At 42.0% G+C, this 22,197-nt stretch overlaps 1 protein-coding gene across 4 annotated transcripts in view; it reads left to right on the forward strand.

Moving 5' to 3' along the window:
- Positions 1–22,197, forward strand: part of ARFIP1 (ADP ribosylation factor interacting protein 1) — a 188,995-nt gene that overhangs the window by 84,463 nt on the left and 82,335 nt on the right. Inside the window, exons 5-7 of one of the 4 annotated variants that reach the window (XM_033940741.1) lie at positions 8,954–9,001; positions 13,003–13,098; positions 18,853–18,965. In XM_033940741.1, coding sequence (XP_033796632.1) covers positions 8,954–9,001; positions 13,003–13,098; positions 18,853–18,965 — 257 coding nt within the window. The remainder of the gene's footprint in view (positions 1–8,953; positions 9,002–13,002; positions 13,099–18,852; positions 18,966–22,197) is intronic. The other 3 variants (XM_033940751.1, XM_033940761.1, XM_033940770.1) reach the window with 3 other exon arrangements.

Below are 22,197 nucleotides of genomic sequence, written 5' to 3' on the forward strand. Positions count from 1 at the left end.
GTTTCTCTTTTCAGGTCTGAGTATCTTCCAACCATCAGATGGCTGTCTCTATGAGAGTGCCTGTCTTTACTGCTAGCTTTGTTCCAGCTAGTACTTGTTGCACGCAACAGGTTGATTCCATGTTACTACTCTATCATGTTCTTGCCTTGGCTTTCCAATGAACTTTCATGCCAAAATTCAAATTTCTTGACCCACAGACTGCCCTTTTGTCAATCAGGTCAACCCAACCAACTTTCCCACCAAAAATTCAAATTTCTTGACCCACAGACTGCCCTGTTCTTAATCAGGTCTGTAGACCCACTATATATATATATATATATATAAAGGCACACTGCAGAGCTCACAGCATACCCTGAAGAAAGCCACAGCATGATGGCTGAAACGTCAGTTCTTTCTACTCAGACGCTGCAAAACCCAGAAAACTGCTACAATCATGTTCTTGCCTGTTTTTCATGTTGCTTGTTTATTATTTTCTTATATATTGCAGAGCAGAACAGAATATTGTTGTATGGTGAGGAAGTTTCCCATGCCTCCTTTGTGTGTATACTATTTCAAAAAAGGAGGTACCACCTTCACAAACATGAAAGCAGAAAACAAACAATGAAGGTGACTGGTAGATGTTCCAATTTCTTTTATTGCAATGATTCGACACAATCGTGTTTAGGCCCCAATGGGCCTGCCTCAGGAGTCTGTATGCTGTTATGAACCAGTAAACATAAAATGTTCAAAGTCTTCAATCACAGATACTTCAAGGAAATGTTCTACCATCCAATTCTGAAGTCAATAAAGTGTGAAGTTGACCTGTAGGAGTCCACAGGTGTGACAAAAATCCAAAATGAAAGAACTGTAGAAGCCAATGTTTCTGATTTAGATTTTTTTAAATCCAACATATTCCAGATAGTTAATTCTAAAAACACAATGTGATGTGGCTGTGAGATTGACTAATACTCTTCAAAAACATTTCAACCTTTTGGAGTGTTTATCCTCATGTCTTCATGATGGCTCCTTGAGAAGTGAAATGTGGACCAGGTCAGATCTGAAGAAAGGTGATCTTTGAAAACTTTTTTTTTTTTTAAATGCATTGTTCAATTTAAAAAGGGTGTAGTGCTGCTGATTCAGGAAAAAAAAAAATTGATTCGATTCAGCCTACTGAATCGATTTTTCAATTCGATTTTCCTGCCCAATTGGGTTTTCGGTTTGGGGTTTTTTTTGTTGTTGTTTTTTTTTCAAACATCCTGGTGGGTTTATTTCATAGCCTCTTCACCCCCTTTGCCTTCTCCTAACTATACTGGCGCTGTGGTGTAAACAAAATAAACAAAAAAGACTTTTTTCCTCTCTCTGTTAAATTCTAGCTCATGTTTGCGGTCTAACACCAGCTCTGGCTGGATACACATTTGAAATCTGACATATTGTAATCACAAAACAGAAAATAAAATTATTTTTTCTACCTTTTGTTGTCTGGTCATTATTCAAATAATGTTGGTCCCAGGCTCTGGTTGTCTTTTGATCAGGGTCTCCTTATTTCTTCTTTCTCCGTGTTAACCATTCATCTTCTATCTCTGTCCTCCCCTTCTGTTTCCCTTCCTTTCCCTTCCTTCCCCCGGAGGGCTGGCATCTTTCCTTTTTTTCATCTCTAAACCCCCGCAGCTGCAGCGATGGACCATCCCATCCCCAAATTCACCATATCTCCTTTTCTCAACTACCCTTCATCCAGCATCTCTCCCTCCTTCTCCTCCACCCCAGGGTTCACCAGCTCTCCCTTTCTCTTCCCAGTTACCCTCCTATCCAATATCTCTATGCTCACCCACCCCCAGCTTCTTCTACCCCATCCCTTGTGTCCAACTTCTCTCCCTTTCTGTTCCTTCCTTCCCTAAATCCCATTGTCCCCCATCTCTCTCCCTCTCCTCTGTTTTTAGACCCATTATTTCTCTCCCCCCATTATATGCACGTCTCTTTGAACCTTCCTTCCCTCCCTCTGTGTACTTCTACACCAGGGCCCCCCACCCCTGAAGGCCTGCATGTTCCCCCAGCTTCCCTTAAAGGCCTGCTCCCACCCCCTAAAGGCCTGCATGCTCCTCCAGCTTCCCCTGAAAGCCTGCCCCCCCCCCGAAGGCCTGCATGTTCCCCCAGCTTTCCCTGAAGGCTTGCCCTGCCCCTCTCCCCCCCGAAGGCCAATCCCACCCCCTCCAAAGGCCTGCATGTTCGGCTAGCTTCTCCGCTCTTACCTTAACATAATATGGCAGCCTGTAGGATTGCCAGTGCTGTAACGATCCTTGCAGCTGCCATTGTCGTCAGCAGCATGTTCCCTCTGCCGCGGTCCTCTGACGTCAGGGGCAGGATCGCAGCAGAGGGAACGTGCCACTGACTACGACGACGATGGCAGCTGCAAGGATCGCTACAGCACTGGCGATCTTGTAGGCTGCCGTATTATGTTAAGGTAAGAGCGGGGAAGCTGGCCGAATATGCAGACCTTCGGCGTAGGGGGATGCAGGCCTTTGGAGCAGGGGGACAGGCCTTCCTGACTGATCCTCCCCCTCACCCCCTAAAGCAGCAGCAGCAGTGGACAACCAGCAAGAGGCAGCGCTGCCGCTCCTGTTTTAGTAAGGCACGGGGAGGAGGGTCGGTCACGGAATTGGGAGACTGATTTTTTTTTTTTTTAAGCAAATCGATTTGATTCGATTCAAATCAGAAATTGGGCAGCACTAGTGTTACCTAACTTATTTCCTTTGTGTTAATTATATATGTTGCCTATATTCAGCAAATAAAATTTCTTTACTTCTGAGATGGTCACTTAGGGAGGTCTAGACCATTTGACATGGAATGGCCTTTTGGACAAGTTCCTGGAGAAAAAGTCCATAGTCTGCTATTGAGACAGATAGGGGGGAAGCCACTGCTTGTCCTGGATTGATAGCTTGGAATGTTGCTGCTATTTAGGTTTCTGCCAAATACTTATGACCTGGATTGGCCACTGTGGAAACAGGATACTGGACTAGATGGACCATTAGTCTGACCCAGAAAAATTGGATTTAATGATCCTCTCAGGACATTATAAAGAAAACTTGTTATGTAATGATCTATTGTGATGTATGTGGTATTATGTTAAGTTATTGTTTTAATTATGATGTACTATTGTAATCCTCTTAGTTTATTATTTATATTCCACCTTTATACAATGTTCTTATTTCTGCTGTTATGGATCTGCCTAGCATTGCTGTACTGTCTGCTGTCTTCTTGGTCCTCCGTTGGCTCTGGCAAGCTTGGGACAATTGTATTACAATGTACACATTTCAATTTTTTTAGGCATCTTGGGTAGCATTCTGTTTAAAATCCATTAAATTATCTGACTTTTTTAATTGCTTAGAAATTATCTATTAACTAGTGTAATTTTAAATACTTTCAGTCAGAGGCATCTGGGCATGTATTTTCCTCTGTTTTCCTGTCCTGTAGTTTCCTTGGTCTCCATGAGGGCTCACTAAGACAAAAAAGAAAGCTTCTTCATGACAGAATAGAATCCATGTGATAGTGGAGTAGTTTAGCTCTAAGGATAAAAGCTGAGGATTGTGTAATAACTTCCTGCTATGAGATGAGTACTATTTTTTATTAGTCATATGATGTCCCAGGAAAGTAAGTGTCCTGTACATTCTGGCTTCTCTGTCTTAAGTAAGTTGTCATCATAAATCAATGCTCTGTGTCCTGTTGAATCAGTGGCAAGACAAACAGCAGCAGCACTACTGATAAATAGTGGTACCTATTAATTAGCTTCATACTAAAGGAGTGTTTATTCAGTTATTGAATATAACAATTTATTTCATTTTAAATTTAAAAAAAACATCTAGCTGAAGTCCCTACACTAGAAGAGTTACCGTATTTTCGCGGATATAACGCGCACCTGTGTAAAACGCGCACAGGGGTATAGCGCGCAGAAATCACGATGATATGTACCAAAACTTTTCTATACCGCGCTCAGGCATATAACGCGCATGATGCCCGACGCTCCTTTCGCCCGCCCTGACTTTCCGTGCGCTGTCCCGACTCTCCGTTCACCCCCCCTGACTTCCGTGCACTGCCCTGACTTTCCGTGCGCTGTCCTGACTCTCCGTTCACCCCCCCTGACTTTCCGTGCACTGTCCCCCCTTGAAGTCCTGTCCCCCCTTGAAGGTCTGTCCCCATCCTGAAAGCCTGATGCCCCCCCCCGACGTCCGATACATCCCCCCCCCCCGGCAGGACCACTCGCACCCTCACCCCGAAGGACCGCCGACTCCCCAACAATATCGGGCCAGGAGGGAGCCCAAACCCTCCTGGCCACGGCGACCCCCTAACCCCACCCCGCACTACATTACGGGCAGGAGGGATCCCAGGCCCTCCTGCCCTCGACGCAAACCCCCCCCCCCCAACGACCGCCCCCCCCCAAGAACCTCCGCCCGTCCCCCAGCCGACCCGCGACCCCCCCACCCCCCTTCCCCGTACCTTTGGAAGTTGGCCGGACAGACGGGAGCCAAACCCGCCTGTCCGGCAGGCAGCCAACGAAGGAATGAGGCCGGATTGGCCCATCCGTCCTAAAGCTCCGCCTACTGGTGGGGCCTAAGGCGCGTGGGCCAATCAGAATAGGCCCTGGAGCCTTAGGTCCCACCTGGGGGCGTGGCCTGAGGCACATGGGCCAAACCCGACCATGTGTCTCAGGCCGCGCCCTCAGGTGGGACCTAAGGCTCCAGGGCCTATTCTGATTGGCCCACGCGCCTTAGGCCCCACCAGTAGGCGGAGCTTTAGGACGGATGGGCCAATCCGGCCTCATTCCTTCGTTGGCTGCCTGCCGGACAGGCGGGTTTGGCTCCTGTCTGTCCGGCCAACTTCCAAAGGTACGGGGAAGGGGGGTGGGGGGGTCGTGGGGGTCGGCCAGGGGGGTCGCGGGTCGGCTGGGGGGGCGGTCGGAGGTTCTTGGGGGGGGGGCGGTCGTTGGAGGGAGGGGGGTTTGCGTCGAAGGCAGGAGGGCCTGGGATCCCTCCTGCCCGTAATGTAGTGCGGGGTGGGGGTAGGGGGTCGCCGTGGCCAGGAGGGTTTGGGCTCCCTCCTGGCCCGATATTGTCGGGAAGTCGGCGGTCCTTCGGGGGGGGGGGGGATGTATCGGACGTCGGGGAGTCGGCCGGGCAAGAGGGCTTGGGCTCCCTCTTGCTCCGATCGTGGATGCGGGTGCGGGTGGGAGCGCGTGCGAGCGGTCGTTCGGGGTGGGGGTGCGAGCGGTCCTGCTGGGGGGGTGAATCGGGCGTCGGGCGGGGTGGGAACTATGTTTAAAAACTTTTCTATACCGCGCTCAGGCATATAACGCGCGAGGGGTATGCGCGGTAGGTAAAATCGCGTATAACGCGCGCGTTATATCCGCGAAAATACGGTAATTGAGTCTTCCAAAAATTCATAAATCTAAAATATAAGTAGAAAATTCAGCTTTCTGGTCCTCCACCCTCTCTCAAACTGCCCAAATCTTGTCAACATGATATGCACAAGATACAAGGGCTGAAATGTTTCTGATTATTGTAAGGATTTTTACCAAATACTGCCTTACCATATGTGTTGGTGTAATCGATGGTGACTTGAGAAAGTTCATGTATCTTAAATTCTCTCATCTTAGCTGATTTTTCTAGTCTCTCAGTCTTATAGTTTGCATTCTCATAATCTCTAAACAGTGTAGCATTGCTGGGTTTCAAATCTAGTAGTTGTTTAGCACCCATTAAATATACTTCGTCAACCAAGTTCATCCTCATGCATCTTTGCTTGGGTAGGGTATAAGTCAAAAATCACAATACTATCCATTTTTTCTAACAGGAACATCTCCAGTCTGTTTATTGTTTCCTTCATCTCCAAATCTGATGGACCCCCAAGACTGGTCTAATTTGGCCACTAATCCTCTGGATGACTCGTTGACAGCTAAAAGTCCACAAACTGAAACTAAACTATTAACCACACCTCTGTGAATTTTCAAAAGGTCTTCAATACTGCTTAGGTGTCTTGGTTCAGCTGCTATAATCCTCCCAGAACTGAGTGCCAAGATGCCGTCCTTTACTGCCCAAGCAGTGCTTCGTTTCCAAGTCCGTGTGGAGTAGAGAGTTGCATGGGGACAGAAATTTCACCTATCCCCACCCATTCCTAATGGAATTTAGCTCATACATACCTGTAACCACTAAGATCCATTCCATCTCCACCCATCCCCTTAATTTAATCTCCTCCATCCCCATTCATATCTGCAGGAGTTGAAGCTATCGTTTACTTCTCTCTGTTGTCCAAGCCTCATTCTGGAGTCTCCAGAGATTTTGATTACATTTCTGCAGGAATTCTACAGCAGGAACTTCAGTTCCCTTGGGAATCTCATAATAACGTCTTCCATCCCTGCAAGAATCTCATGATAATGTTTTTTACACCTGTGGGAATCCTGTGGATTCTGTAGGATTAACCAAATTACAAGTACTAAGGAAGTATCAATTGAATTCTACAGTACACAGTTACTTCCTAAGTTATTTCTTGGTAAACTTAGCCGTGCCTCAGAGACTGAATCATCTAGCAAACATTTCTAAATTGCATCTCATCAGTCAAGCTCTCATTCATTGGCAACTGGCAGGTGTTTACATTTTAAGTCACTTATTTAAATATTCTTTTTTAGTTTTTCAAAATTTTTTATTTTAAGAAATAAATATAAAGATTTTTTAATAAGATAGTGCAAAAACTTTAAAAGCACTTATCTTTGAGTAGTCAGCACTGGTTCCCAACGGGGCCACCGTTTCACCCGATGTGGCTTCCTCAGGGGAAAGTAAGCAGTGCCTGAAATAAACAATTTTATTTGTTACATTTATTTCTTCATTACATTGTTGCAGAAATCTTTAAGCACAATTCAATGAAACATTTAGACGAAATTTAATGAAACAACTTACGGAACCAGATTCTCATATGTCCTCCGTGTAAAGGGATTTTGAAAATGGCGACAAGCTGACAGAACGCTCAGGTTTTTAATTAGTAAAGCGCCGCTCCCGGTGCTTACGTACATACGTATAGAAACGTAAAGAACGTCATGTTTTTTCGGAAACATGTGACCCAAGGAAATCCAAAAACGGGTGGCCCCGTTGGGAACCAGTGCTGACTACTCAAAGATAAGTGCTTTTAAAGTTTTTGCACTATCTTATTAAAAAATCTTTATATTTATTTCTTAAAAAATTTTGAAAAACTAAAAAAGAATATTTAAATAAGTGACTTAAAATGTAAACACCTGCCAGTTGCCAATGAATGAGAGCTTGACTGATGAGATGCAATATAGAAATGTTTGCTAGATGATTCAGTCTCTGAGGCACGGCTAATTTTACCAAGAAATAACTTAGGAAGTAACTGTGTACTGTAGGATTCTGTAGGATTCCCACAATCCCTATTCCCATGCAGCTTTCTAGAGTAGAGTCTTATTGTTTAGGACTGAAAGAGAGCTTGGAGTTTCTCTAGTGGCACAGACTTTCCATTGCCAAGTGTAACTACCAAAACAGCTTTCCAGGCTGTAGGAGTCACAAAGAAGTTTGCCTTGCAACCTAGTGAAAGAACAGAATCCCAGCTGAAGTGCTTTAAGCATTGTTCCTACTCTTGTGCTTCCCCATCAAGTAACGTATGTTCACCCAACTTGGCTACATATTCCCAAAGCTTGAAATTCTGCATCCACTGCTGATGCTGTCTTGTTCTTCCCTCTTAAATTTTACATATATAAATATATATATACACACACACACACACACACATATATACACATATACACACACGAGTATATAAATATTTTAGTTAGCGGAATGTGAAAAATATTTAAGGATAAAAAGACTGTTAGAAGGCACTGGCTTATATTTATAATTTTTTTTTATTTTTTTTTAATAGCTTCATAAGCCAGTTGGCATTTTCCACATTCATTGATCTTATTTCATCAACTGTTTTTGACTTTGGATGTCTGGCTTATTGAGGTCACTTTTAACTGTTTGATGCCACTTTTGAACCTCTTTTCCCTTCTGGTTTCCAGTTCATGGCTTACCTTGGTATGTGTTGTCATCCATTCTTATAGGTACCCAAACTATCTAAGTTGCTGGTACTGTATGTAGTATGTTAGGCTATGAAGTAATGGCCACCAATTACTTTCTTATTACTTTGATTTTAATCTTTTCTTGCCACTTGATATGGAAAATGCTTCTTAAGCTGCATGAATCAAAACTGTCTAATCTGTGTTGTGGAATATTTTCATTGCTGACAAAGCTTATGCACCATATAATAGAGTGGGTATCCCAGTACTATTATAAGCATACATGAATGTATATGCATATTTATGGGCAGTCTTTTTTTCACAAAATTTGGGACTCAATGGTTTACATAAAAATCAATACTAAAAATACAGTGACAAAATTAATTCCCTAATATGAGCTTACACTATCCCACAGTCTCACCTGAGAATGAGTGGACCATTCACATAATTAAAAATCAAACAGAATTGTCCCCACCTCTTGCCTTGCATTTACAGAATATGCAACATAATATGTAACTTTATAAACACAAGAATACCAGAATTAAAAAATCTTCCTCAGCTACTAAGAAGCCCTCTAACCCCTGTTTTGCTGTAGTTTAGTGATCATGAATTGACCCATTGGAGATAACTTCTATTTTTGAAGGTCATATAACAGTATTTTAATCACTAGCCCTCCTTGAGTAGAAAACATCTTTAATTCATGTCATTTTAATTTTCCCAGCCCATTCAATGATGTACTTGATTAATAGCATGAAAGTCCTTAAATGAAGATGAGAAACTTTTTAATGTGTATTTACTTGTTTTGATATAGATTTGCAGAGCAGAGTATAGATGGCCACAGCCATCCAGTGTAATTGTTGTACTAAAACTCTTTGCAGAGTGATCTTTCCTTAAGTCTCTCTTTCTTGCCCTACTTCTTTTCTGTAGAACAAGCCTATTACAGTGAAAGATTCCACAGTTACAGCAAGGATGTCAGTGAGTATTATAGTGCCAGAGGCCTGTGAGGTTTTTCTGGACATTCTGAGATGGAGAATATACACTTCAGTGATGGAACTAACCATAGGGGCCCCTTCTAATCTTTGTTAGAGTAGAAGTAATAAAAATTTATCCCTTTCAGCTTAAGGCTAAAAGGCTGACATTTGTAATAAGTATAAAAGGCTATTTGATAAAGATTGAGCAATTCCTTATTTGGTATTGTGGATATGGGGCTGGTCATTACAGCATTAAGCTGTGCGTAAGGATGACACTTAGCTTTTTGTCCTCTCATATAATCCTTATGCCAACTGGTGATCCCTCTTTAGTATGTAGTGTTTGTAAACTATGCTACATGCTTTACTTTTTTGTGTTTCTAAATGGAATTTCTAGTGCAATAGGTGTGTCATTCTAGACATACGGGTAATCTCTATATGCTCGTGAACCACGCAGAAGAAGTCCATTCCAGCTTTTCAATCCCTCCTCCATCACCAGAGGGCTCTGCTGCCCCCTTCAGTTTTTCCTTTTGCACACGAGATGGAAAGGGTCTTACTGATCTGCTCTGTATATTTCTATATATTTTTTTGAAAAATAATATAAATCAGATAGTTCCCACTTATAGTTAAATGTAAGTGTGAGGTACCTCAGTCATTGAATACGACTACGCGTAGGCTCCATTACTGAGGCCGACTCCTGTATGTAGAATAGAACTTTCACTTACATTTAACTATAAGTGGGAACTATCCGATTTCCCACTAGGGAACTTTAATTTAGTGTATATATTTTTTTGGCCTTTTTTCATAGTAAAGGATGGCAGATAAAGACCTGAATGGTCCATCCATTCTGCCCATTAGTTATATCCATTAAAAATTTATGATTAAACTAGTGTTTAAGCCCGTTACATTAACGGGTGCTAGAATAGATGTCTGTCTTTCTTTCTGTCTCTCTCTCTCTCTCTCTCTCTTTGGCCGCTGTCTATCTTTCTTTCTGTCTGTCTGTCTCTCTCTCTCTCTTTGGCCGCTGTCTTTCTGTCTGTCTCTCTCTCTTTGGCCTCTGTCTGTCTGTCTCTCTCTCTCTCTTTGGCCGCTGTCTTTCTCTCTCTCTCTCTCTGGCCTCTGTCTGTCTCTCTCTCTCTCTCTCTCTCTTTGGCCGCTGTCTGTCTTTCTGTCTCTCTCTCTCTCTCTTTGGCCGCTGTCTGTCTTTCTGTCTCTCTCTCTCTCTCTCTCTCTCTCTCTCTTTGGCTGCTGTCTTTCTGTCTGCCTCTCTCTCTCTCTCTCTCTCTCTTTGGCCGCTGTCTGTCTCTCTCTCTCTCTCTCCCTGGCCCCCTATCTTTCTGTGTGTCTGTATTTCTCGCTGCCCCCTGCCTGTCTGTTTCTCATGCGCTGAGACGCTTCAGCTCCAGCCCCCCTTATCCCACCTACCTTGTAAAAATCAAGCAGCTCTGGCAGGGTCCAATGCAGGGAAATTGCGACACACAAATACCAGAGGCTCCAGCTGGAAGAAGTTTGAGGAAACTGCCGCATGTGTCGCAAAACGCCACAGGTTCCACCGCCGTACACCTCGCATGCTATACTGCGCCGCACACTGTATTGCACATGCGGCACCACGGAAGCACAAATCACAGAGGCAGGGTCACACCGTTTGAAGTGTGCATGTGTGCTTAGGGTTTTATTATGATAGATTAACTTGTCTATTCTTTGAAATTTCTGGAAAATAGACTATGAAGTCCACCTGGTATTGTCCAAGGTTCCAAATGCTGAAGTTGCTGTCCAAGCGCTCTCCATCCTATCCAACCATCCTGTTTGCAGGATATCTTTCATAATTCTGTCCAGTAACATCCGTGGCTTTTGGTGCTCAGAGCTCACCACTTTGAGGGTCAAGCTAAGCATTCATGAAGGAGAAGCAGACTGAGGTCAGCAGCTGACAAGTCAATCCCTCTGTGGTACCTGTGAGCCAACCTGCAGAAACTTTTGTGGAGCTCAGAGTAACCAAATTCAGAACCCTACCAAGTGAGGGAGGCATGGTGTTAAAGGATATGCAGGATTGCAGAGTGGATGTGATCCTTGAAAGAGCTTTGCTTGCCTCCTGAGTCATAGGGGCTTGAGCACCAGCTGTCAGGCATCTGTAGGAGGCTCAGGGTGTCAGCTACGTTTTGCCTCAGGCAGACTTTAGTCCGACTAACAGCCCAAAGATTCAGCGTTGGAGGAGCAGTCCAATTGAAGTAATGATTCTTCTCCCAGATCCAGCTATTTTATGAGCTGAGGCAGGCTGCAGCACATCTCCAGCACAGGTCACAGTGAGTAAGAAAAATTGGGGTTGTCTTTAAAAGCCTTTCCCCCCCCCCCCCCCCATATTCCTGCCCCTTTCCTTAGGATTCTAAGAAGAAGGACCGGATTCTGAAAAAGTTGGATGTGAGGAGAGTGCTTCTACTGTATGATATCTTGAGGTTACCAATGAGTTTGGGCTGTCTGACCATCTATTGTGCTTACTGTTCAGACTCAGTGTGACACACCAACATCCATCCAAGGCCACGATTTCCAGATAGATCCGTAGGGCCATTTCATCTCATCAACATATATTGCCTGTGGAAAACAGTTACCAATCTCTGTAAAGGCACATTCAGCTAGAAGCGTGGCTTCTTTGTGGGCGGAAGCTCAGGCGTTCTCCCCCGAGAAGATTTGTAGGGCAGCGACCTGATCCACTCTACATTCATTTTCCAAGTTTTACAGAGTGGATATAGTGGCAAGGGAGAATTCTTATTTTGAGTCTTCAGTGTAATGAGCTAGCACAATGTTCCCACCCTAGGTTTCTGGGACTGCTTTTGTACATCTTGTCCATCTAGAATGACACACATATTGCACTAGAAAATGAGATTGGGTTCTTACGCTGGCAATATTTTGTCTAGTAGATAGGTGTATCATTCTGGACCCCTGCCTACTGTCTCAATCGGATAATTTTGAGTATGAAGAATAATCTATTTTTATAACACATTGGGGTAATATTTGAGCTCCATAAATGTTTGGTATGATTATTCAATGGCAATGTTTAGCATGTTTGCTATATTTTCAGAGTAGAACAGAGTTGTAGTTAGGAGAGTTTCCCTGTATCCCTCCTTCAGTTGTGTTTCTATATAGGGTTATCATCTGCATTGGTACAAACTGAAGTGGGCAGCAGATCCCTCTGGTGAAGAAGGAGGGATTGAAAAGCTGGAATGGATTGCTTCTGCATGGTTTCCGAGCATGGGGAGATTACCCTGTCTATCCAGAGTGACCAATCTACTAGAAAAGATATTAGCAAGATAAGAACCTATTCTCTTTTTGTAATTTCATGGATTCTATTTTTTTTTAATTTCCATGTTAAACTGATTGCTTTAAGTTCCTTTCAAGACTTGAAACAGGTTATACTAGTTAAAATTTATTTTAGTCGGTATATGTCTAGCAGTTGGGTGTTAAATGATACTATATATTTTAGATGTGACAAACCCTTTTTATACTACTCATATATACATAAAAAGCAACCTGCAGTTTAGATCTGGGTGTGTGGTGCCATATGATCCACTGAGAAACCAGTATGGCTCCTCTGGGGAATGATCTTCCTTTTCTAGGTTTAGCAGTAGACCTCTTATCACAGAGGCATCAAGTTAAAAAAAAAAATTAAAAATCTGTTTTGTCCACTAATGCTCTGCAGTTTTTAATAGTGAAGTTTACTTATTAGATATTCAAGTATATGTTTCTTATGAAATACTTTATGATCTTTAATTTTAATTAAGCCTGGTAGCTGGATTTCTTATTTATTTATTTATTTTTAATCCCACCATCTTTCCCTAAGAAACTTCTTACATAGCAAAGGTGAGAGAAGCATGAAATGTTTTGGTCAAAGAGCAGAATGAACAGTTCATCAAAATCAACTTCCTTTAGCAAATACTTTGGGCTGTGTTTGTAACACTTGACAAGGGAGACTGTTGTTAAAATATTTTAACATGGATCAATATGTACCCTTTCCAGGTTCTTCATTGCCACCCATGTCACCTGTTATATCTCCTAGCAGTGCAGCAGCTAGCAGACTGGCTGGACAAGGAAATGATTTAATTGTTCCCCCAGGTATTGCCAGCAGTGACTGGATAACACCCTTTAACTGCTGACATTGCACTAACTTCTAACAGCTGTGCTCCTCGTTTGATTTTTTTTTCTGTTGCTATGGGTGGTGCAAGTCAAGTGATTGTTTTACTCTTTCACTTTTGTAATCTGCAGTATAACTTTGAGCTTTTTCTCATTCTGCTTCTCTCCCCTCCAAATTCTTATATTCTCTAAGCAATAGTCATGGCCTGCTCAAACACAAGCAATGGTAGCATGCTTGATATTTTTCAGCTGTTGATCCAGTGATCACTTTGGACTTCTTTAAACTGTACATTGGAAACTATCGTGATCATTGCAGCTTTTAGGTGGCTTCAGTTGCAAGTAAGTTGGCAGTAGAGAATGAAACGGAGACAATTTTCTCCCAGTCCCTGCGGATTCTCAATATCCCCGTCCTGTCCCCACAAGTTCTGTCCCTGTCCCTGCATCATTCTCTAGTTGGTAACACAATCCCTGGTCTGTTTCATACATATAGAAATCTCTAATGTAATGTAATATATATATGTAGCCTAGAAAGAAATCTGCATATACTGGATCTATAGTTTATGTAAAAGTATCTCATAAATACTCTGTGTTTTGAAAATCTACTTTGACATTAACATCCTTTGTGAAATTATTTAGTCAAGATGATGTATGTGTCAAATGTTTGCATAATACACAATTAGAGCAAACTTGGAAATAAACAAATTAAATTATAGTAGTGGCAGTAATATGATGCAATGCTGGTACCATACACATTAAGCCAATGGTGGCTGTGATTGGCCAGAAATTTCCACTGTAACTCTTGAGATCTGCTTTGCCAAAAGCTCACCAGCAAGCTTCCTTTCTAGAACAGTGTGTTAATATGGTACAAGTATTCCCCAAAGAGTAAATACGCCCCTGAGTTATCTGAGAAGGGTCTGGCCTTTGACTTTGCTCTTTATACTTTAATCTTGCTTCCTATCACCAATCAGGCAATATCTGCTGATTTTTATTTAATATACAGTTCAGTGCAACTATGTAATTTGGGGTGATTAGCTTTTGGTGCATGACTCCACATGACTCTTAAAACGTTTGACAATAGATTCAACAGCTCAGTAAATTTTTCTTAATGATAGCCAGATGATGGCTTCAGACACATTTGCACTGTTCTGCAAATCTGCAGCTTCCAGTATGAATCAGTTTTCTTTCGCAAAGCAGGAGGACACAAGTGTGCCTTGATTTTTAACTTCCCAAGCAAAATGTTTGCACCTCTACACTAACTTAAGTCTTGGATTCCAGCACATTTTGTGGTAGCTTTGATATATTAACCATTCATCTAGCTTTATAACCAGCTTATATGTGTATTCTTAATTTTGTGATTTAGGAAGATTGGTGATAACTGGAGTTCTGTAATAACTGTTCAGAGTAATTCTGTATAATATTGCAGGTCATGAGTACTTTGTAATGAATTCTAATGATCCATATGGCTCCACAGTTATAGCTATGAGGCGATAGGTTGGTAGATGTCCATAGCTTTCACTGAAACTGTTTTCACAATAAGATATAAAGAGCTGGTGTTATGTTAATCAAGTTTTCTATTCCACCTTTACCTATTCAGTTCAAGGATGGATTATAGAAGTGTTCTTCAACCTTTTGACGCCTATGGACCGGCGTAAATAAAATAATTATTTTGTGAACCGGCACCGATCCACGGACCAGCGGTTGAAGAACACTAGGCTAAGTGGTGGACCAGACCCCACCCATCTCCGTCCCAGACCCCGCCCCCATAATAGTACTAATTGTAACACCATTTTTTCCATTCATTTTTCATATATACACACACACACAATATAATCTTATTAACAACACATAATGGTTAACCACAAAATTAAACTACACAAAGCATACTGTATGCTTCTCAACATTCGTTCCTACAAGAAAACAGAACCCCATGCAAATATAGGACCAAAAACTAAAAGTACTAATATATACAAACCAAACCCTAAGATTCAAGACTCTGCATGCAGTACAACTCCATAAAAAAAGAAACAAATGTATTTCTTCCTGAATAGTGCAAAATATAGACAGCAGATGAAAATTCTCAAAATTGACACAATTCAATCACTAAATTTAAAACTAAAATCATTCCCCATACCTTTGTTGTCTCTCTCCCTCCATGCTGTGCCTTACCTTCAGGCCTGCTCCCACCTGGCCGTTTTATGCTGCCCCTGGTGTTATCTTCGGGCCGGCTCCCTCTTCCTCACTGATGCAGTGCACAAAGACGCGGGCAACGGCTCCTCGCGCATCCCATGCCTCATTCAGAAGCCTTCCCTCTAACGTTGCGACATCAGAGAGAAGGCTTCTGGCGCAGGAAACACGTAGGAGCTGCTGCCCACTGCAGCACTGAGGAAGAGGGAGCCGGGCCGAAGATAACGCCGCATTGATCATACAGTGGACTGGCAGCTGAAGAACACTGTCTCAGGCCTGATGCACGTGCCAGCCCTGTGGACCGGCAGGAAATTTCTGCAGACTGACACCGGTCTGTGGACCAGTGGTTGAAGAACACTGGATTACAGTATGAGAAGCTGGGTCAAGTTACCCAGGAGGTTACAATGTATAAAATGAATTGTAGGTGCAGTTATTATGAACAAAGTGGTTGTAGGTACAGTAATAAGTTAACCGGGATGTTACAATGTACAAAGTGAGTGTAAATATACACTACTGGCCAAAATTGTCAAAACACCTAGAGGGGCATAATCGAAAGGGACGTCTAAGTCCGTTTACGTCCATCTCGCAAGTTAAAAAGAGCCTAAAACACATTTTCGAAAGAGACATCCAACTTTTTTTTACTTTCGAAAATCGTCTAATTATACGTCCTGCCGATCTGATCGTCCAAGCCGCTAAATCGTCCATCTTTATACCACATTTCCGTCCAACTTTTTGTCCAAGTCCAAAATGCCTAGAACAAGCCCAGTTGGACGTAGGAGGGGTCTGCAAAGTGATGGACTGAACACCCAGACATGCCACCTAAATAGTGGGGTTACCTTACAGGGCACTGCTGTGAACTTCACAAAAAGGGTGCCATGGCTTCTCCTCATTACAGCTCCCTTATAGGTGACGGTGAACCCCCCCAAACCACCTCCAGAATCCCTTAGACCGACTTATCTACCACCCCAATAGCCCTTATGGCTGCAGGAGCCACTTATATGCCAGTCAAAAAGGGTTTTGGCAGTGCACATGTTTAAGTATCAATGCAGTGATTACAGGGGCTTATGGGCATGGGTCCTCTTCTCTATGGGTCCCTAACCAACCCCCAAGATGACTTAAGCTGCCTCTGGGCTGGACGACTAGGCTTTCCTTTGCCAGGCGGCCAGGTAATGATGGTCTGGAGGCTGAAATTTAAGGTTGTGAATAAAATTTTTATGGGGGGGTGTTGATCACTGTGGTAGTGTGTGGGGGGTCTATGTTATGTGTTTCAGTGCTTATCTGATAAGTTTAGGTGGGTTTTTGTGACTTAGACCATGTTTTACATGGTCTAAGTCACAATGTCCAAGTTCCATCTAGGCTCTGTTGTTAAACTTTCGGTTATACATGCTGTACGACTAAGTCTAAGCTGGCCCATGTCCCGCCCAACTCCCGCCCTCGACACGCCTCCCAAAATGCCCCGTTTAGCTTTGGACGTTGAGCGGCACTATGAAGGCTTAGGTCATTTAGAAATACACTTCCCACATTTAGAAATACAAACCCCATTTTTATTATTGCCACTTGGACTTTTTTGAGAAATGTTTGTCCAGGTGCCGACTTAGGCCGGTTTTTGGACGTTTTTCTCTTTCGATTATGAGCCCCCCTAGCATTTTAGGCATGCTTTTAAAAAAAACAAACAAACATGGCTATATCATCATAATTTTATTTAATGCTTAAATTTCCAACTACCGTATTTTCGCGGATATAACGCGCACCATTGTAAAACGCGCACAGGGGTATAGCGCGCAGAAATCACGATGATATGTACAAAAACTTTTCTATACCGCGCTCAGGCATATAACGCGCGAGGGGTATGCGCGGTACGTAAAATCACGTATAACGCGCGCGTTATATCCGCGAAAATACGGTAATAACAGAAACTCTGTAATCACTTAACAAGACAAGCATAATATTTGACACATTTCATAAACATAATGCTGTTCATATGCTACCCAAGTTGTTAATGATAATTTGTCCAGTTATCTGATGACTTCATCAATCTCACGAGTAGTGTATTTGATATCCTTTAGCCTTGATTACTTCCTCACATCTTCTTGGCATGCTGTCCCGTAAGTCTTTGGAGGTCAATAGGTGTGGTGTTATGTGTGGAACCAGGAAGTTGATTATTGCTGCTATCAGTTCATGTTTGTTGGACGATTGCTTTGCCACTACTGCTCTCTTTAATCTGGTCCAGAGATTAAAGTTGAGAGTTGATATCTGGGCTGTTTCCTGACCAGTCCAGGAGCTGAGATATTTCTTGGCTGCCTGGCATGGGGCACCATCCTGTTGAAAAATGAATGGTCGACTGGCACCAAAGATGTCTCTGACTGAGGGCAGGACCTTGGGCTGAAGGACCTTTTTTATGTATTTCTCAAAATTTATCCTACATGATCTCTGGATATGCAGTCCTATACCATCACACTCGGAGGATGCTTCATGGTGGCAAGCAGTCCTCACCCGGTCACCAACGAACATAGCAGACTGAAGTACATTGAGGAAGGGCTTTTTCCTGGGAATTCTTGCTCGCAGGCCTTTCACCAGTCTCTGGCGAACTGTCCGGTGCCTGCTTTATCTGTGCTAATGCCAACAGACCCTATTAAACTGCTTTTCATATTCTGAATGTCTTTCTTTTAAGGTCGGGCCAATGAATGTTCCTCAGATGGTTCTCTAGTGTGATAATATGAGTGTCTGACAGCAGTTTTAAGCATTTATTATTTTATTGACACGTCTGTGGGTTGTTGGTTTTTTTGGGGGGGGGTTTTTTGTGGTTGGGTAAAAAGTTTAATAGAGCTCTATGTAAATAACCACAGCTAGCAAGATCATCACTCCTGCTCATTTTCCCTTTGTAATCTGTCCATCGATTTTCACCCAGAATTTGGTTTTAATTATCCAGCCCAGTTAATATGGCACCATTTTGGTTAAGGAAGACATCCGAACACTTTATTTTTTTATGTAGAAACTAAAATAGCTTGAAATCTATTAAAGGTAGAGTCATGGTTTTGATAAACTGCCTTTTCTGTGGTAACAGCCAATGCAATTTGTTTATATGTGTATCTATCTTATCTATCTATAAAATGGAGGAAAAATACTGAAAATAATTAGAACTCTCCACTAATAAATAATTACACAGACGCCAAAGTGCTTGTTCAAGATGAAAGAAAAAAACCTCAGTTTACGGTGAGTCCAATACAATATGACTCTACCAGTTCCACATTATAGGCAGAAAAAACTTTTGTCAATTTTAAACAATGCGAGGAAAAAATATATATCCTTGAACTTTTTGTAAGCAAAACATCCCCTACATACACGCACACACTTGCAGGTACCTGGGGTCATGAAGGTTAAATGACTTGTCCAGGGTCACAAGGAGCTGCAGTAGGAATAAATCAAACCCAGGTTCTCAGCCCATCGTACTAACCATTGGTGTGTTCCTTACAGTTCTTTAATGCTTTGGACAGTAGCATTTCTTGTTTGTTTCCATGTGTAAAATCAATGTTTATGTTTTGCTCATATCAGGAGACCTGAGAATACAGCAGAAGAGTGGACCTGTTGTTCTAGCAGAGGAGCCAAAGAATCCAGCTATGGAGAAATTAGAACTTGTAAGAAGATGGAGCTTAAACACATACAAGGTCTGCAAGCTCAAGCCTGTCAAACTTAAAGTACATTTTCTTTTTGCTTTCATGTCAGATTTGAAGTTCATTTTCCTTTTTCTTTCCTTAGTACATGTTGTGATGTTGTGCAATATTCTTGGCTTAAAGTATTGTAATGCAATAATTACTCCCAGAGTTTTTTTTTTTAAGATTTTAAAACAGCAATTAAACAGTCAAAATGTTTTTCTTTTTGAGAAAGTTTGCCTCTGGGTTTGAAGTATCCTACCAAGCAGCTCTCGTAATGGATAATGTTCTATTCAATAAGCCAACATCACACTTCAGTAGCATGCAGAGGAAAGGCTGTCCCCATGGGGAGAAATGTGGAGTTAGCATATGCCTGAAGAACTGTTTGTGATATTTTAAAAACTGAAAGGTTTCTTATTTATGAAAAAGTGTATATTGATTTTAAGAATTCACTCATGGCAAAGCTCAGCATAAATATTGTGTGCCATGTTGGAATGGACATTTTTACTTCTTGTCTTCTCTTTGCCCCCAAATTTAAACTTAAAATTTTAAACTTAAAGCTTTCCAGCTAAAGTCAGGCATGTAGCGATGGAACTCCTTGTTTTGTTTTGTTCCAATCCAGAAGTTTCTTTTGCTACTTTGTTTTTCCAGTTCATTAGCAATCGGAGCTGGGATCTGTTGTTGTGAGCCCTCATTTGTCACTTCTTGGAGGATTTCCCTTGATTTATATTCCTTCCTCCCCTTAGTTTGGTCATTGCTACAACCTGGGCTCCTTATAGAAGAATCCTTCAATTATTTATCTATTTAAATTTTCTATACCATTCTCCCAGCCTTGATTCCAGCTACTGGGTGTGTGTGTATGTATATATATATATATATATATATATATGTGTGTGTGTATATATATATATATATATATATATATGTGTGTGTATCTATATATATATATATATAAAAAAGCTGTAAGGGTGTTTTAGAGAGAGGACGCTGCCAAATGAGTTCTTTTATATTTATATATATATATATATATATATATATAAAAGCTGTAAGGGTGTTTTAGAGAGAGGACGCTGCCAAATGAGTTCTCACTTTCTGGACTATACCTGTTAATAGAGCAAAAAGGAAAAGTAGAGATAGTTCTGCTTCGGCAGTTTCCTTACAAACCACTCCTAAGATTTTCAACAATGAACGTTTTATGTGGTTTGAATTACATCTTCCAGGAATAATTCACTGGGGATTGTTGGGGGTTGAGATGCAAGCCTCAACCTCTTTTAAATGCAGCATCTCGCTGACCCTCAAGGAGCGGGTCCCTCCAAAGAATCCAGCACTCATAAGGGCAAAGGTGTTGGCAGAAAGCCCACCTCTGCTGCATGACATCACTTCCCCTCAGCACAGTGGGTCAGCTGGTGGATATGCTGGTATTGGAATCCATGGCTGAAGAGTGATGTATGGGGAAGGATATCAGAGATAATGTTAACTAGCATGAAGCAGGATTTTCCTTGATGGTGGTGTTAACCTGGTAAGACATCTACATTAACACTTGGATGATTTATGGTCACTTAGGTTTTGGCGTAAAGAAACTATTTCTTTACAGCTAAAGCAAAATGCTGCCCAAGTAACTAATATGGAAGCAGTTGTTGCAAGACCTCAACATTTTTTTTACTTCAAATACTCATCGAATTGGAAAAATTTGAAACAGATACATGATGGCAGATAAAGGCCAAATGGCCCATCTAGTCTGCCCGTCCACAGTAACAATTATCCATTTCTCTCTCTAGAGTCAGACATAATATTCAACAACATTATCTTGATAATGGCAAGTAAATTTGAATATCGACTCCTGGGATTTCAGTTTTAGAGTTTTATTCTATGTCATCAATAGTATGCACTATTGCTCAAATAATGCACACTGTTGAATAGTGTACACTATTGACAACATTGCCCCACCTCATGAAAACATTTTTTTAAAACATTTCTTAGAAGACATGGGAAACTAATCAAAATGAAAATGTTTGACTTTCAGAACCTTTGTTTTTCCATAATGCAGTTCTCTATTGTCTCGTCTCACACTTTCAGGAGCTGCCTTTTTTTAGGCAGCAACATGTATAAAAATGGTAATATTGCAGTCACTTAAGTGCATAAACGATCCCTTAAAGAATACCCACTAGCAGAAAAGTGTGTTGTATTTTGATGGTGTCTGCTTTGCTGGTGGGTTGGTGCTCTAGCCAAGTTTGAATGGATCGCCAAATACCATATGCATGTAAATTATAGAATTTGTGGAGCTTTCTGGCATTTATACTAGCTATAAAGCTAGTGTAAGTGATTGTGTCTTAAATGTAAGTGGCATTTGGAGTTAATGTTCTTTAAAGAATAGTAAGCCCCTATTTTTCTTTAGAGTATTTATATACCGCTTATAGCCTAAGTGGTTTTACATTCAGGTACTCAAGCATTTTTCCCAGTGGGTTCCTACTCTATCTACTGTACCTGGGGCAATGGGGGATGAAGTGATTTGCCCAGGGTTACAAGGAGCAGTGTGGGGTTTGAACTTACAGCATCAGAGTGGGAAGGGGTAAAACACGGACCTGACGGACCTTGCGGATCTAAACCCGCACGTCCTTAAAAATCTGAGGTCCGTGCCGCTTGTAGTTAGTTTCTGGGTCTGACAGACTTCGGTGACAACTTAGTGCTGACGGATCCGTCTCAGCATAGGGAGGGAAAAGTATTAGGATCCGTCAGCGCTAAAATGTCACTGAGGAATGTCAGAGCCAGAGACTAGTGCTAGTGCTGGAGCGGCTCTAAAACGAATCCTTTAAACTGGTTTCCTGCAGCCCCAGTAAATCGGCTCTGACAGACTCGATGACATTTTAGCACTGACGGATCCTAATACTTTTCCCTCCCTATGCTGAGATGGATCCGTCAGCACTAAATTGTCACCGAGGTCTGTCAGAGCCAGAAACTAACTACAAGCGGCATGGACCTCAGATTTTTAAGGACGTGCGGGTTTAGATCCGCGAGGTCCGCGTTTTACCCCTTCCCCATCAGAGTACTGAGGCTGTAGCTCTAACCACTGCACCACACACTTATCCTAGGTACCCTGTTATAGAATTATCCTCTTCATAACATTATTCCTCTGCTATCTTTATTCTAAACTACAAAGTTCTCATCATTCCATCCCCTTCTTTATCTCCCTTACTTTGTTTCTGTAAAAACTTTGACTGCTTGATTAAGTGAGCCAGGCAGTTAGTTA

The sequence above is a fragment of the Geotrypetes seraphini genome, chromosome 1 (genome assembly GCF_902459505.1).
Source record: "Geotrypetes seraphini chromosome 1, aGeoSer1.1, whole genome shotgun sequence".
Lineage (NCBI taxonomy): Eukaryota > Metazoa > Chordata > Amphibia > Gymnophiona > Dermophiidae > Geotrypetes > Geotrypetes seraphini.